The sequence below is a fragment of the Aquarana catesbeiana genome, linkage group LG11 (assembly GCF_042186555.1).
Source record: "Aquarana catesbeiana isolate 2022-GZ linkage group LG11, ASM4218655v1, whole genome shotgun sequence".
Lineage (NCBI taxonomy): Eukaryota > Metazoa > Chordata > Amphibia > Anura > Ranidae > Aquarana > Aquarana catesbeiana.
This window is the reverse complement of record NC_133334.1, coordinates 86,155,650-86,167,885: the sequence shown is the minus strand read 5'-3', so window position 1 is coordinate 86,167,885 and position 12,236 is coordinate 86,155,650. Positions and strand designations below refer to the sequence as shown.

The 12,236-nt window shown below is 43.7% G+C and overlaps 1 protein-coding gene across 3 annotated transcripts in view; it reads right to left on the bottom strand.

Moving 5' to 3' along the window:
* PKP3 (plakophilin 3) overlaps window positions 1–12,236 on the bottom strand; it is a 157,450-nt gene that overhangs the window by 18,409 nt on the left and 126,805 nt on the right. For all 3 annotated transcript variants that reach the window (XM_073604686.1, XM_073604687.1, XM_073604685.1), the window contains 2 exons: window positions 894–1,017; window positions 564–768 (listed from right to left, as the gene is read on the bottom strand). In XM_073604686.1, the coding sequence (XP_073460787.1) occupies window positions 564–768; window positions 894–1,017 (329 nt within the window). The remainder of the gene's footprint in view (window positions 1–563; window positions 769–893; window positions 1,018–12,236) is intronic.

Here is a 12,236-nt window from a genome sequence, read left to right as displayed (position 1 = left end):
CCACACATTTAACATAGCTCGTTTGGGCCAACCTGGCCTAAACGAACTAAGTGAATCGCTAACCTGTGAGGCCGCGTGATGTGCAGTATAAACTATGTAGCTGAGGCTACATACAGCATACTGCACTGCGTCTCTGTGTCTGGGTGTGAGCCGAGACTTCCTGTCTCATACCCGGAACACAGAAGCGTCTACTGCTGCAGCGCTCAGCCGCTCAGAGCAAGAAATGTATTCTATCAATGAATACAAAGCTTCCTCTGATTGGCTGAGGATGGAGACATTGAGTAATTTCTCTTTTGGCATTACCTCTTTGGTTCTAAAGAACCTTGTCCCACTACTGAGCAGTGACATGTGGTTATCGCAATAAATAGAAGTGTTTTTGACCTGGGGGCTGTGAAGGACAACTTGACTTCACCTTCTCTATGTTGTTCAATACATAAAATGGTGGTGCCCAATGGTGGGTGGGAAGAACTGTGCCTGTTTAATCACGAATTATTCCGCTGCTTTACACTGAGCAGGATACATTCTCTGTAACAGTTTATAAGTAGAAAATACATAAAGCGTACCGGTTACATTCTTTTTGAGTTCATCATCTTGTTCTTTAAGTGCCAGTAGAAGCTCATAGATGCCATTTTCCTCCACCAGTGACATCTTGTTCTCAGGGCTGTCGTAGATCAGATTGCGCATTGCTCCTGTGGCATGGCGCTGCACCTCTTGGTTGGAGTGATTGAACAATTTCACCAGCTTGGGGATGGCCTGCAAACTTCGAGCCTAAATAATATACGCAATATGAAACTGCCATGAGTATAATCAGGTTTAAGCCCATGATGGGTTAGAAGCTATTTTGTGTTCACACTAATTATACTGAAACTTGCCAGGTGTAAACAATCACTCACCTGTTTCTTAGCTTCTGAATCACTGTAACAGCGGTGCTGTATATAGGCTGCTCCTAGCACTTGGAGATTGGCATCAGTTGCCATTAAATATTTCACAGCTGATGGCATATCAATGTCATCAAACCTGAAATGTAATGCAGAATAATTTGATTAGTTCCTGGCGAGAGCAGTTGTTTTATGAAGCCCCATGCCGTTTCAAGCACAGGAGAACAAATGAGCTTGATTTTTACAGCTAGACCTACCAATCAGATCCTAGCAATGACTAGGGTGATACAGAGTTAAAACCATCATTTGCTGCAACAGTACTAGAAAGGGCTTCAGTGACTTTTATAAAGTTCACCCATAAACTACTTCAATGGCATTAGTGAAAACCTACTCAAGGATTTAACTTTTGTTAAACCAATACCTGCATTTTCAGATATGTTATTAATAAAACACTCACCACCATTTTCTGTTGTAGTGGGATGCAAACTTTGCATCATCTGAACTCAAATTAATTAGAATCATGGTCTACCCAGTAAACGACTAGGGCTCAAATGCAGGATAAATACAAGTTCCACTGAATATCTATTATAGCTCTGACGTAGCGGTGGCATGATGGACCTCTGCAGAGGCACCACTGCTTCCACACAAAGAGCCAGGTTCACACCTGTCTAATACCTTAACATGCATTACCATGCTGCAGGTTAAGGCAACCCATTCATTTTAAAATTGTGCTACCAATGCGCGCCATGAAGTCAAAACCACACCAGACCCTTTTTGCAGGAATGCACTGCAAGCATGGTACTGCTTTGAGGTGGTATTTAAAATAAATGGAACTGCAGCAAAACACACATAATGTGTGCATGTTACAGCAACAGGTAATGTGAACCCACTCTTATGCCCTGTACACACGGTCAGACTTTGTTCGGACATTCCGACAACAAAATCCTAGGATTTTTTCCGACGGATGTTGGCTCAAACTTGTCATGCATACACACGGTCACACAAAGTTCTGAACGCGGTGACGTAAAACACGTACGTCGGGACTATAAACGGGGCAGTGGCCAATAGCTTTCATCTCTTTATTTATTCTGAGCATGCGTGGCACTTTGTCGGATTTGTGTACACACGATCGGAATTTTCGACAACGGATTTTGTTGTCGGAAAATTTTATCTCCTGCTCTCCAACTTTGTGTGTCGGAAAATCCGATGGAAAATGTCCGATGGAGCCCACACACGGTCGGAATTTCCGACAACACACTCCGATCGGACATTTTCCATCGGAAAATCCGACCGTGTGTACGGGGCATAAGACTTTTAACATTCGTTATTAGAATGTACATGGAACCAATTTAAACCAAAATTTTCATTTGGACTTTAAAAAGGCACAAAAATCACTAAATTGCAAGGCCAGTATCTTGCTGATTATATATATACAGCAGTTTTCAGAAAATGTAATCCAGTTTTCCCTTGCAAAAATCTAATGATCTAAACCAAATAAAATACATTATCTGAATCATATGATCTAGAGCAGCCTTTCTCAACCAGTGTGCCGTCAGAGGTTCTCAGGTGTGCCGCGGGATCAGGGGAGAGAAGGGCTCTCAGATGAGCCTGATCTCCCGATCCCCTGACGAACTGTACATCGGCACTGTGAGAAGCTCCGTCAACCATCAGCAAAGTGAAAGTAAAGTGCAGGGGAGTGTGCTGTGCTCTCTGCTTCCCCCTACAGTGCAGTACCTGGCTGAATGAGGAAACTGGAAAGGTACTGTGCTAGAAGCTAGATTCGTTTTAAAAGGGCTTTATACTTGTGTCTGTGTGTGTGTGCATGTGAGTGTCTGACTGTCTGTGTGTATGTGTGTTTGTACATGTGTGTGTGTGCGCATGTGTATGTGTGCATGTGTCTGTATGTGTGTGTGTGCATGTGTCTGGTATGTGTGTGCATGTGTCTGTATGTGCGTGAGCATGTGAGTGTCTGTCTGTATGTGTGTGTGTGTGTACGTCTGTATGTGTGTTTGTGCGCATGTGTCTGTGTGTGTGTGTGTGTGTGTGCGCATGTGAGTGTCTGTCTGTATGTGTGTCAGTATGTGTGTTTGTACATGTGTGTGCGCATGTGTCTGTCTGTATGTGTGTTTGTACATGTGTGGTGCATGTGTCTGCATATGTGTGTGCACGTGTCTGCATGTGCGTATGTACAAGTGTCTGTATGTATGTGTCTGTATGCGTGTGTGTACGTGTATGTGTCTGTATATATATGTGTGTGTGTGTGTGTGTATGTGTATGTATGTTACTTTTAATCCTGGCACCCCCCCCCCCCATTCCTGTACCATCAGAACTGCTTTTGTAGGTCTTGTTTGTGATAGCAGCAAGGACTGCTTCTCCTCTGAAAAGCAACCTATGCACAGATCGCTTTTCAGAGGCATTTGACAGGCGGTAAAGAGGCATTATGTTGCCTCCTCACCACCTGTTTTAATGCAGCATCACTACACTGCAACCGTGCAATGTACACAGTTGCAGGGTAGTTGCGGTTCAGCCCCATTCACCCTGGGTATACCTCCAGCTGCAGCCACAACATGTGTACACCCCCAGCTGTTGTCTCTGCAGCTAAAGGGGAAGAATTTGGGGGTGGTAAAAACAGCTTAACCATGTGCTTTTACCACCCCTCCAACCCGACATGTGAACAAGCCCTTGGTTCACATCTGTGTTGCTGCATGTAGTGCAGCCCATTCATTTCAATGGGCTTCCCTAACCACAAAAATTCAGGGAAGGAAATCCGACCTTTTTTTTTTTTTTTTTTTTTTAAATTGCACTGAACCAAAAGCACCCCACATTTTCCAATGTGTGAGGTACCATTAAGAATTAATGGCACCCCTAAAGAGCAGAGCATTTGTCTGTGTGTCAGGAACGAGTGCGATTTTGCGCATGTTCCGCAACACACAGTAACGTGAACTAAGCCTTGGACTGGGGTGCCTCAAGACTGAAAATACTTTTTAAGGGTGCCCCAACTGGAAAAAGGTTGAGAAACACTGATCTAGAGAATCAATAAGTTGACTTAAACCCTTTTTTTGTGATTGAAGGCTGGTAGAAAATGGGTGAATATCTATCCGACCAGAATACGGATTGTGTACATGGGTATCAGATTGGGAAGAAAGCCAAAGACACCATACGTTCAGGTAAAATGTATTTTAGACCCTTTCGGAGTTTAGGTTTTTTTGCATTCACATTAGGGGTGCTGAAATTAATCGCTGCATCGATGCATCGCGATTCGGGTGTCCCCGATGCGGCATCGATGCATGCGACTGTAGAAAATCGATTGCTGGTGACGCCATTTCCCTGCCCCTCCCGGGAGAGCGCACCGAGTGTATCCCCTGTTGTGTACAATGCCCGCCTCTCTCCTCTCACTTCCAGCTCTCCTTGCATCAGCAGAGAATTCTCAGCCCCGCCCGCTGACTGTCACTAACAAATCAGAAGAGAGGCGGGCAGGGCTGAAAATTCTCCACTGACGTCAGGAGAGACGCGAGACTGGAGAGCAACTACATTTCCCGGAATGCTCTCCAGCAGCGTAGCAGGGAGGAGTCTGCTGTCTCCTCTGATTGGTCGCCTTGTTGATAGCGTGTGGGAAAGATGGCAGCGGCCAGTGGAGTGGAGCTGGTGCTGAAATCGGTGAAGTCCATCACAGTCCGCTTGTGTCCCTTCGAGCCCAATGTGAGGGCCACCAGGTGGAGGATGATCACGTGTGTCCATTCATCATACTGTGTGTACAGTGTGAGATCCTCCTTATTATAGGGACAGCACCTGATGTCCTATCAGTGTTCTTTAGTTGCCATAATGACTGCATCTACCACATCCATAGAATAAAGTGTGTGTGTGTGTGTGTGTGTGTGTGTGTGTGTGTGTGTGTGTGTGTGTGTGTGTGTGTGTGTATATATTTATTGGTGACACATCCCTGTGTACAGACAGAGGGATGTGTCACCCAAAAGGTCAGAGTGCTGCAGTGCAGGAATATGCAGAATCCTGATTTTCCTATCACAGCCGTGCACAACTACCATTCTGGAGCACACAGAATCTGTGCATGGTAGCCAATTGGCTTCCAGGGGATATTTATTATAGCAAAAAGTACAAAGTATTGTGTTATTTTCAAAATTGGTCTTTTTTGTTTATCGCGCAAAAAATAAAAACTGCAGAGGTGATCAAATACCACCAAAAGAAAGCTCTATTTGTGGGAAAAAAAGGACGTCAATTTTGTTTAGGTACAACATCGCACGACCGCGCAATTGTCAGTTAAAGTAACGCAGTGCCGTATCGCAAAAAAATGACCTGGTCATTCAGCAGCCAAATCTTCCGGGGCTGAAGTGGTTAAGGGAGTGAGGTTATTTTTAATTCAAAGCGGAGTCCCAGTAAATTTTTTGTTTATTAAAAAGTCAGCAGCTACAAAAAAAGTGTATCTTCTGACTTTTACTTAAAAGACACTCACCTGTCCCCACAATCCAGGGACGTGGCCACCCAAACCCTCCCTTCTCTACCCTGCCTGTCCACGGCGCTGGCAATACTACTGTGGGCATCTGGCTTTGACAGCTTGCAGCTTCACAGCCAGGTGCGCATGTCTCACTGCACTGTCCTGAATAGCCAGGCAATCTTTTGGGACCTGTGATGTGTCCCAGAAGATTGCAGAGTGGAAGGGCCGCCTAGGCAGCCCAAGCGGAAGTGGGAGTTCGTCGGTAATCGTGATGCATTGCGGAATCGAATTGTTGACCAGATAATCGTGATCGAATCGAATCGGGAGACCAGTGAAGATGCGCACCTCTAATTCACATAGCCTTATATGTGAGAATAAAATAATTTTGGATATGGGAAAAGTAGGATATGCCGTGCTTAAACCTAAAAGTCTGGTAAATTAGAACAATAAACCCAACTCAACGTTGCTCTAGAGGATTCTAATCAGAATTCAAACCTTGTCCTCTAAAGGCCCCTTTCACACAGGATGGACTCTGTTTGGATCAGGAGGGATTTTAGTCCGCTGATCAGAACAGACTAGGCAAATGACAGATCGGTGTCTGCCAAGTTTATGCAGAGTAGCCCACTGTACTCCATGGATGGTCGGATGTAAACTTTGCTGTTCATTTACACCCGACTATCCTCTGATCTGATCTGCCTAGACAGAGGGGGACAGATCCCCTTCCGTTTTTTTTGTGGACTGATTGGAGGTAGGCTGCTGTAAACAGACACAAGTCCATTTACACCTGCCGGTCTTTATAGAGGTGAATTGAGGGTCTGATCAGGTCCACCTTAAAAAAAACCCAACCTTACAGACAGGCCCTGATTGGACCATTTGAGTGGAAGGGGCCTTAGTCTTTCCAGACTAATTCACAAATTCGTATCAGATCCAAAAAAAAAAAAATTAATGCCAACACACGGAGAACCTTTCCTACACCATTCCTTTGAAATTTCATTCATTTTGTAATGCTTCGTTTCAAACTTATACATTTAAATTTTAACATATAATTAGTTGCAAACCAACTACTTACTGCATGTGCAAATATCTGTATCAAATCTCACCAAAGCAGAATAAAAACATTAAAGATAACCAGTCTGAAACCTTATGATTTGGAATCATGAACAGACTGCATAACACATCTAAATGTAATATAAACCATGCGATTACACAATGTTTCACACCACACTTTGATAGCTGTCAATAGTAGTAGCCTACACTATTGGATGAGCCATTGAACAAATTTTATCCAAAAAAAAGTTACAATAAATTGTGAGGTTTTTGGAGCAGCTCAAGGTTTCTTCCTTGACGTCCTTTAGCGTGTTATCACATACTGTAAGGTTAAGTATGAGTCAGTTGACAGCTACTACTATACTTGTGCATTGAGGGGGTCATTCTAAATGAATAGCACCAAAGTGCATATCGGTGTTACAGCAACATGCACCTTTACTATATGCTACTATAAATGCATAGGTCTGAAGGAACCCTAAGCATGCAATTCTGATATTGGACGTATTACATTGTCCTTTGTGCTGTTCTGTGTAGAAGAATATCAGTTAGATAAAATAAACATACACATCCAGGCAGTCCCCGGGTTACAAACAAGATAGGTGCTGTAGGTTTGTTCTTAAGCTGAATTTGTATGCAAGTTGGAACAGGTGCATTTTTTAAGTGCAACTCCAGGCAAAAAAAAAAAAAAATTAAACGTTTTGGATAGCATGGGGAAGGGTTAAAGCGGTTGTATGCCCGCAAAAAATAGAATAAATAACAAAAAAAAAAAAAAAAAAAAAAAAAAAAACACACACACCACACTAGCTCATTATGAAATACTTACCTTAGAACAAAGCGCCAGCATCGCCACCAGGTCACCGCTGAGGGAACGGACATGTTCCCTCTGCGTTTCTTCTAGGTTCGCGGCTCCGACACTGTAAGTGGCCAGAGCCGCAATGACAGCATCTGCCGGACCTTCAGAGCAGATGTGCCACTGGTGTCAGCGGCTGCATGCAAGCTGAATATCTCTTAAAACCGTACAGGTTTAGGAGATATTCATTTTACTTACAGGTAAGCCTTATTATAGGCTTGCCTGTAGGTAAAAATGTGAAGGCGGGGTGTACAACTGCTTTAACTGGCCATGCAGTGATGTGAGATTGCTGACAGGTCTGCCAGACAGTAGGTGGCAGCATGCGGTTAGCAGCAAGATGGCTGCCCGGCGGTTTCCGGGACCAGCATGGCGTCACGCTGCCTCTGTTCTTAACCTCCCTGGCAGTCTGATTAGGTCAGTATTTTTGAATGTCAAAGTGGTATATTGTTTTGCTTGGAAATTTGTTGTTTTATATTGTAGGCCTATAATTCTTAGGAATAACTCACTTAAATCTGCCCAAACAAGAGAGTCTAGTAGACATCCTGGGTATGATAAAGTTTTAAACACATAATACTACATTGTATTCAATAATTTATTCAAACCAAAAACACAGAAATTTGTCCAAACAAGGGTGCAATATTACTAGTCACTGTAATACTAGACACTGCATATTGGTTTAGTAAACATCCGATCCCAGGTATGAAAAATTTTGAAACATGGGGACTGCACAAAGTCCGACGTCACAATCAGGATGATGGAACCTGGTTTCCTTTCCGATTTTGTTTCCACTGTCATCTTGCTTCAAGCAACAAATCACACACATCCTTGTAGGCGCTGACTTTTTCTCGGTTGGTGGGATGTATATCCATGAAGGGACGACCAGTCAGGCGTTCCGGGTTGACAACGCCAACAGCATGACATCCAGCTTTATTCACAGCCATTGATGGTGTTTGGTGGTTCACAAAGATACGTTCGGCAACTTTCCAAATGAATCACAGGTTTGTCACCTTTTCTTGAGCAGAATGTAGGCATTCCACAAGCATTGCTCAAGATGATGTCTGAAGATCTTCTTGTAGTACTTTTGCCGTTTCCTCATTGTCATTGTAGAATGTCATTGCTTGGTCGGCTCTGTCGACACCTCCCATGGTGTTATTGTAGTCCATCACTACTTGTGGCTTCTTGCTTTCTTTCCCACCTTTTGTGCATACCATAACAGTGGAGGCATTATGAACTGTACTTAATAGGCACACATCTTGTCACGCCATCGCAGTGCCATCATTTTGCCTTTCTGCCAGGCAACCATTTGTCTTCAGCTTCTTATTGCCAAATATTGGCGGCATGTCGTGCCAGCTAGCCCTAACAGTTCAATAGAGATCTGTTTCTGAATTCCAAATGTAGCCAGTTGATGATTCGCATAGCATGTAGGATTTTACGCCAAATCGTGCTCTCTGATGCAATGTATTGTACCCAGCTGAGCCTTCCCTTGTAGCCCATTAGACTTTCATCTATGTGGATATCTTTCTGGCACGTCGCTCCGTTGGAAATTCTTTAGAATCATTTGAGATACTTCCCAAATTTTCTTTGGTTTTGGTGCAGGAGTAGTTTCATCAAATTCTTTGTTGTTTTCAAAGTGTAAATATTTCATGACCATGCCAAAGAATGGAGTGGCAAGTAATTTATTAGTTGACCAATACCACTTCTGCAGGGGTTTCCTCACCACTCCCTGAAGTATTATTAGGTCAAGAAATTTCCAAATGTCATCTTTGGTCACTGGTTCCCACTTTCGGCTTCTTGGAAACTTCCGATTCATGTAGTAGCTAATTGTTGCTCTTTTTAACGGTTTGTCTCAGTAACAATTTTTTCACCTCATCGGTCAGAAATAATTGTAATTATGCCAAGGGGTTGTCGTGTTCAATGTCTACTATCATACCAGATGCTCCAGTAAATGGGAATCTTGAGGGCGCTACCACAGTCAATAGAGCACCAAGTTCGTACATCACTGAGCTCAGTTGCAAAATCGTCACGGTCGTCACTTTGTGTCTGATGACGAATTTCCCCACAAATCACTATCGCTCAATTCTGCAAGGGATTCTAATTCACCATCGTTGTTTTATAGCTGGTCTAAAACCACTTTTGACCTAAAAGGGACGCTTTTTGGATGCCATGGACATTTTCCAGTATCCAGGCAGAAAGAACGGTAAAACTGCAGGTAGGGCACTGGACAAAGCACTAGGGACAAAACTGAGTTGAAATGATTTGATACAGTAATGTAATCCTAACAGATTACAATGTATTGAGTGCATGTTAGCTTTTGAACTTTTTGAATTTCCCGCCCCGTTCTGCCCCCTTGCATCGCGGCGCTCACAGGAAAGGGAACCCTGAAGTCGAATGTCGGCATCCGCCAAAGGACACAGCAGGAGGTCATCGGGGATCGTAGGGACAAGGTAAGTAACAGTACAGGGATACTACGGTGTAATCCTGAGTGTGGCTTGGGGTTTTCGCTTTTGGTACTGAAAATTAACTCCCAAGCAATGCTCGGGATTACCGCCAGGGAGGTTAAAAGGGGTTATAAAGGTTTTTTTTTTTTTTTTTTAAACGTGTTATACTTACCTCCTTTGTGCAAGGGTTTTGCACAGAGTGGCCCCCAGTCTTTTGACTGTTCTTTTCTACCTCCTCATGGCTCAGTGCCTAGCCTGCTTAGTGTATTCATGTGCGAGCTAACAAATGCAACAACTATACACAGACACCAAATTGTGATTTAAAAAGCCACAAATGTGGGAAGTGAACCTTTAATTGCAATTTTAACCTGTGTGTGCGCCACCTTCTGTGTCTGTACCAAGGCCAAACATTCCAGGGTATGTAAACTTTTTATCAGGGCCATTTCTGTTCTCATTAGGATTTAAAAAGGATCTAAAAAACTATGATAATAAATGGCTTCATGTGATTGCGATCCTTAAATAAAAGACAGTTTTTTGGCATGATTAGTCATATTTTCAATATTAATGCCAAAATTTCACAATTTCTGCCAGGGTATGCAAACTTTTGAGCACAACTGTATATTGAATGAGAATTGTCCCTTGTGCTGGTGGCTGTTCTTAGTAAACAATCTTCCATCCTCTGCTTCCCCCATACCCCTGCAGTGGTAATCCTCCAGTGCTTGTGTGTGTTTGGGCAGGGGGGGGCAATACAAGCCACTGGACCTGCCATAAGCACATGTCAAGAGTGCCAGCTATGCCTGTTCTTTCTGCCCCCTCCATTCATAAGAGCTGCACTATAGCTTCCAGCAATGAAGAATGCTTTATGGATAAAGGCGGTGAACCTTTCATAGTGACTATACAAGGTCCAGCAGCTCATTTTACCCACCGTAGCACTGGAAGATTACCTTACTACTGCAGGTGGGACAGTAGAACACTTGAGATTTCAATTAAGAGAGCAGCCACCACCTCAAGGAACACTTCTCAATCATTCCATGTATGTACCATCCCTTTTGCCAAAATGAGCCAAAAACTTAAGCTGAATACTTTTTAAATGCAAAATAAGTTGCCCATCAGCAGCTGATAAAAGTTCTTTAGTAAAATATGTTCTATGTTTTAAGGGCTTAGAAATATTTGGAGAAAAAAAACACACGGGCAGATTACCCAAAACAGATTTTTTTAGCCACAAATTTGCCATTTCATTTACTAACTTCTTAATCTGCCAGCATTTACAGTTCTGTCTCCTTTCTAGGTGGTCTCACCCCTCCCATAATGTAAAATAATGACACTCACATGGAGTGGGACACCAACTTTAGTGCCTGGGAAGATGGGCCAACCTAGGGCAAACACAGATTTCAATGCCTGGGTTTCTGACTTAATAGAAGTATTTGCACAGAACCCCTAAATACTGCAAACATCTGCACATGAAGTGTTTTTGTTTCTCTTATTAGGCCGTCACACTAGTGTTTAACCAAAGTAAATCTCTGCTTTACCTAAAGTTGCTCCCTCACTGGCCGCAATGCAGAATCCCTTTTGCAAGTGAGGGAACAGAATGGAGTGACATCCCACAGGTCCAGAGAGTGAGGAAGCAACACCAAAGGAAAAAGATAAGTAGACATTTAACCACTTCAATACAGGGCACTTATACACCTCCCTGCCCAGGCCAATTTTCAGCTTTCTGCGCTGTCGCTGTTTAAATGACAATTGCGGTCATGCTATACTGTACCCAAAACAGAATTTTTATCATTTTGTTCCTACAAATAGAGCTTTTTTTGGTGGTATTTGATCACCTCTGTGGTTTTTATTTTTTTTGCTAAACAAAGACCGAAAATTTTGAAAAAAATTAAAAAGTTTTGTTTGTTATAAAATTTTGTAAAAAAGTTTTCTCCTTCACTGATGGGCACTGATAAGGTGGCACCGATGAGGTGGCACTGATATGCAGCACTGATAGGAGACACTGATGGGCATTGAAAGGCTGCAAAGATGGGTACTTATGGGTGGCACTAATGGGCATTGATACGTGGTACTGATGGGCACTGATACGCGGCACTGATAGGCATCCCTGGTGGCACTGGTAGGCATTGTGAGTGGGCACTGATTGGCAGCTGCCTGGGCATTGATTGGCAGCTTCCTTGGCACAGATTTGCATTTCCCTGATGGTCTGGGGGGGGGCATACCTGGTGGTCCAGTGTGGATGGCCATCATGGTGGTCCTGGGTGGGATCCAAGGGGGGGCTGCGCTGATAAATAATCAGCACAGACCCCCCCGTCAGGAGAGCCGCCGAGTTTTTCAGACATGAGTGAGGAAAAGCCGATCAACGGGTCTTCCGGTTTACATCGTGATCAGCTGTGATTGGACATGGCTGATCAAGTGGTAAAGAGCCTCCGTCGGAGGCGCTTTACCGAGATCAGTGTAGCGGTGTGTCAGACTGACACACCGCACCACCGACCGCCGCGATGCGCACCCCCACGGTGACGCCCAGTCAGCATAACTGAACCACCGCCCAGCCGTCATTCTGCTAAAGGCAGGGGGGGGGG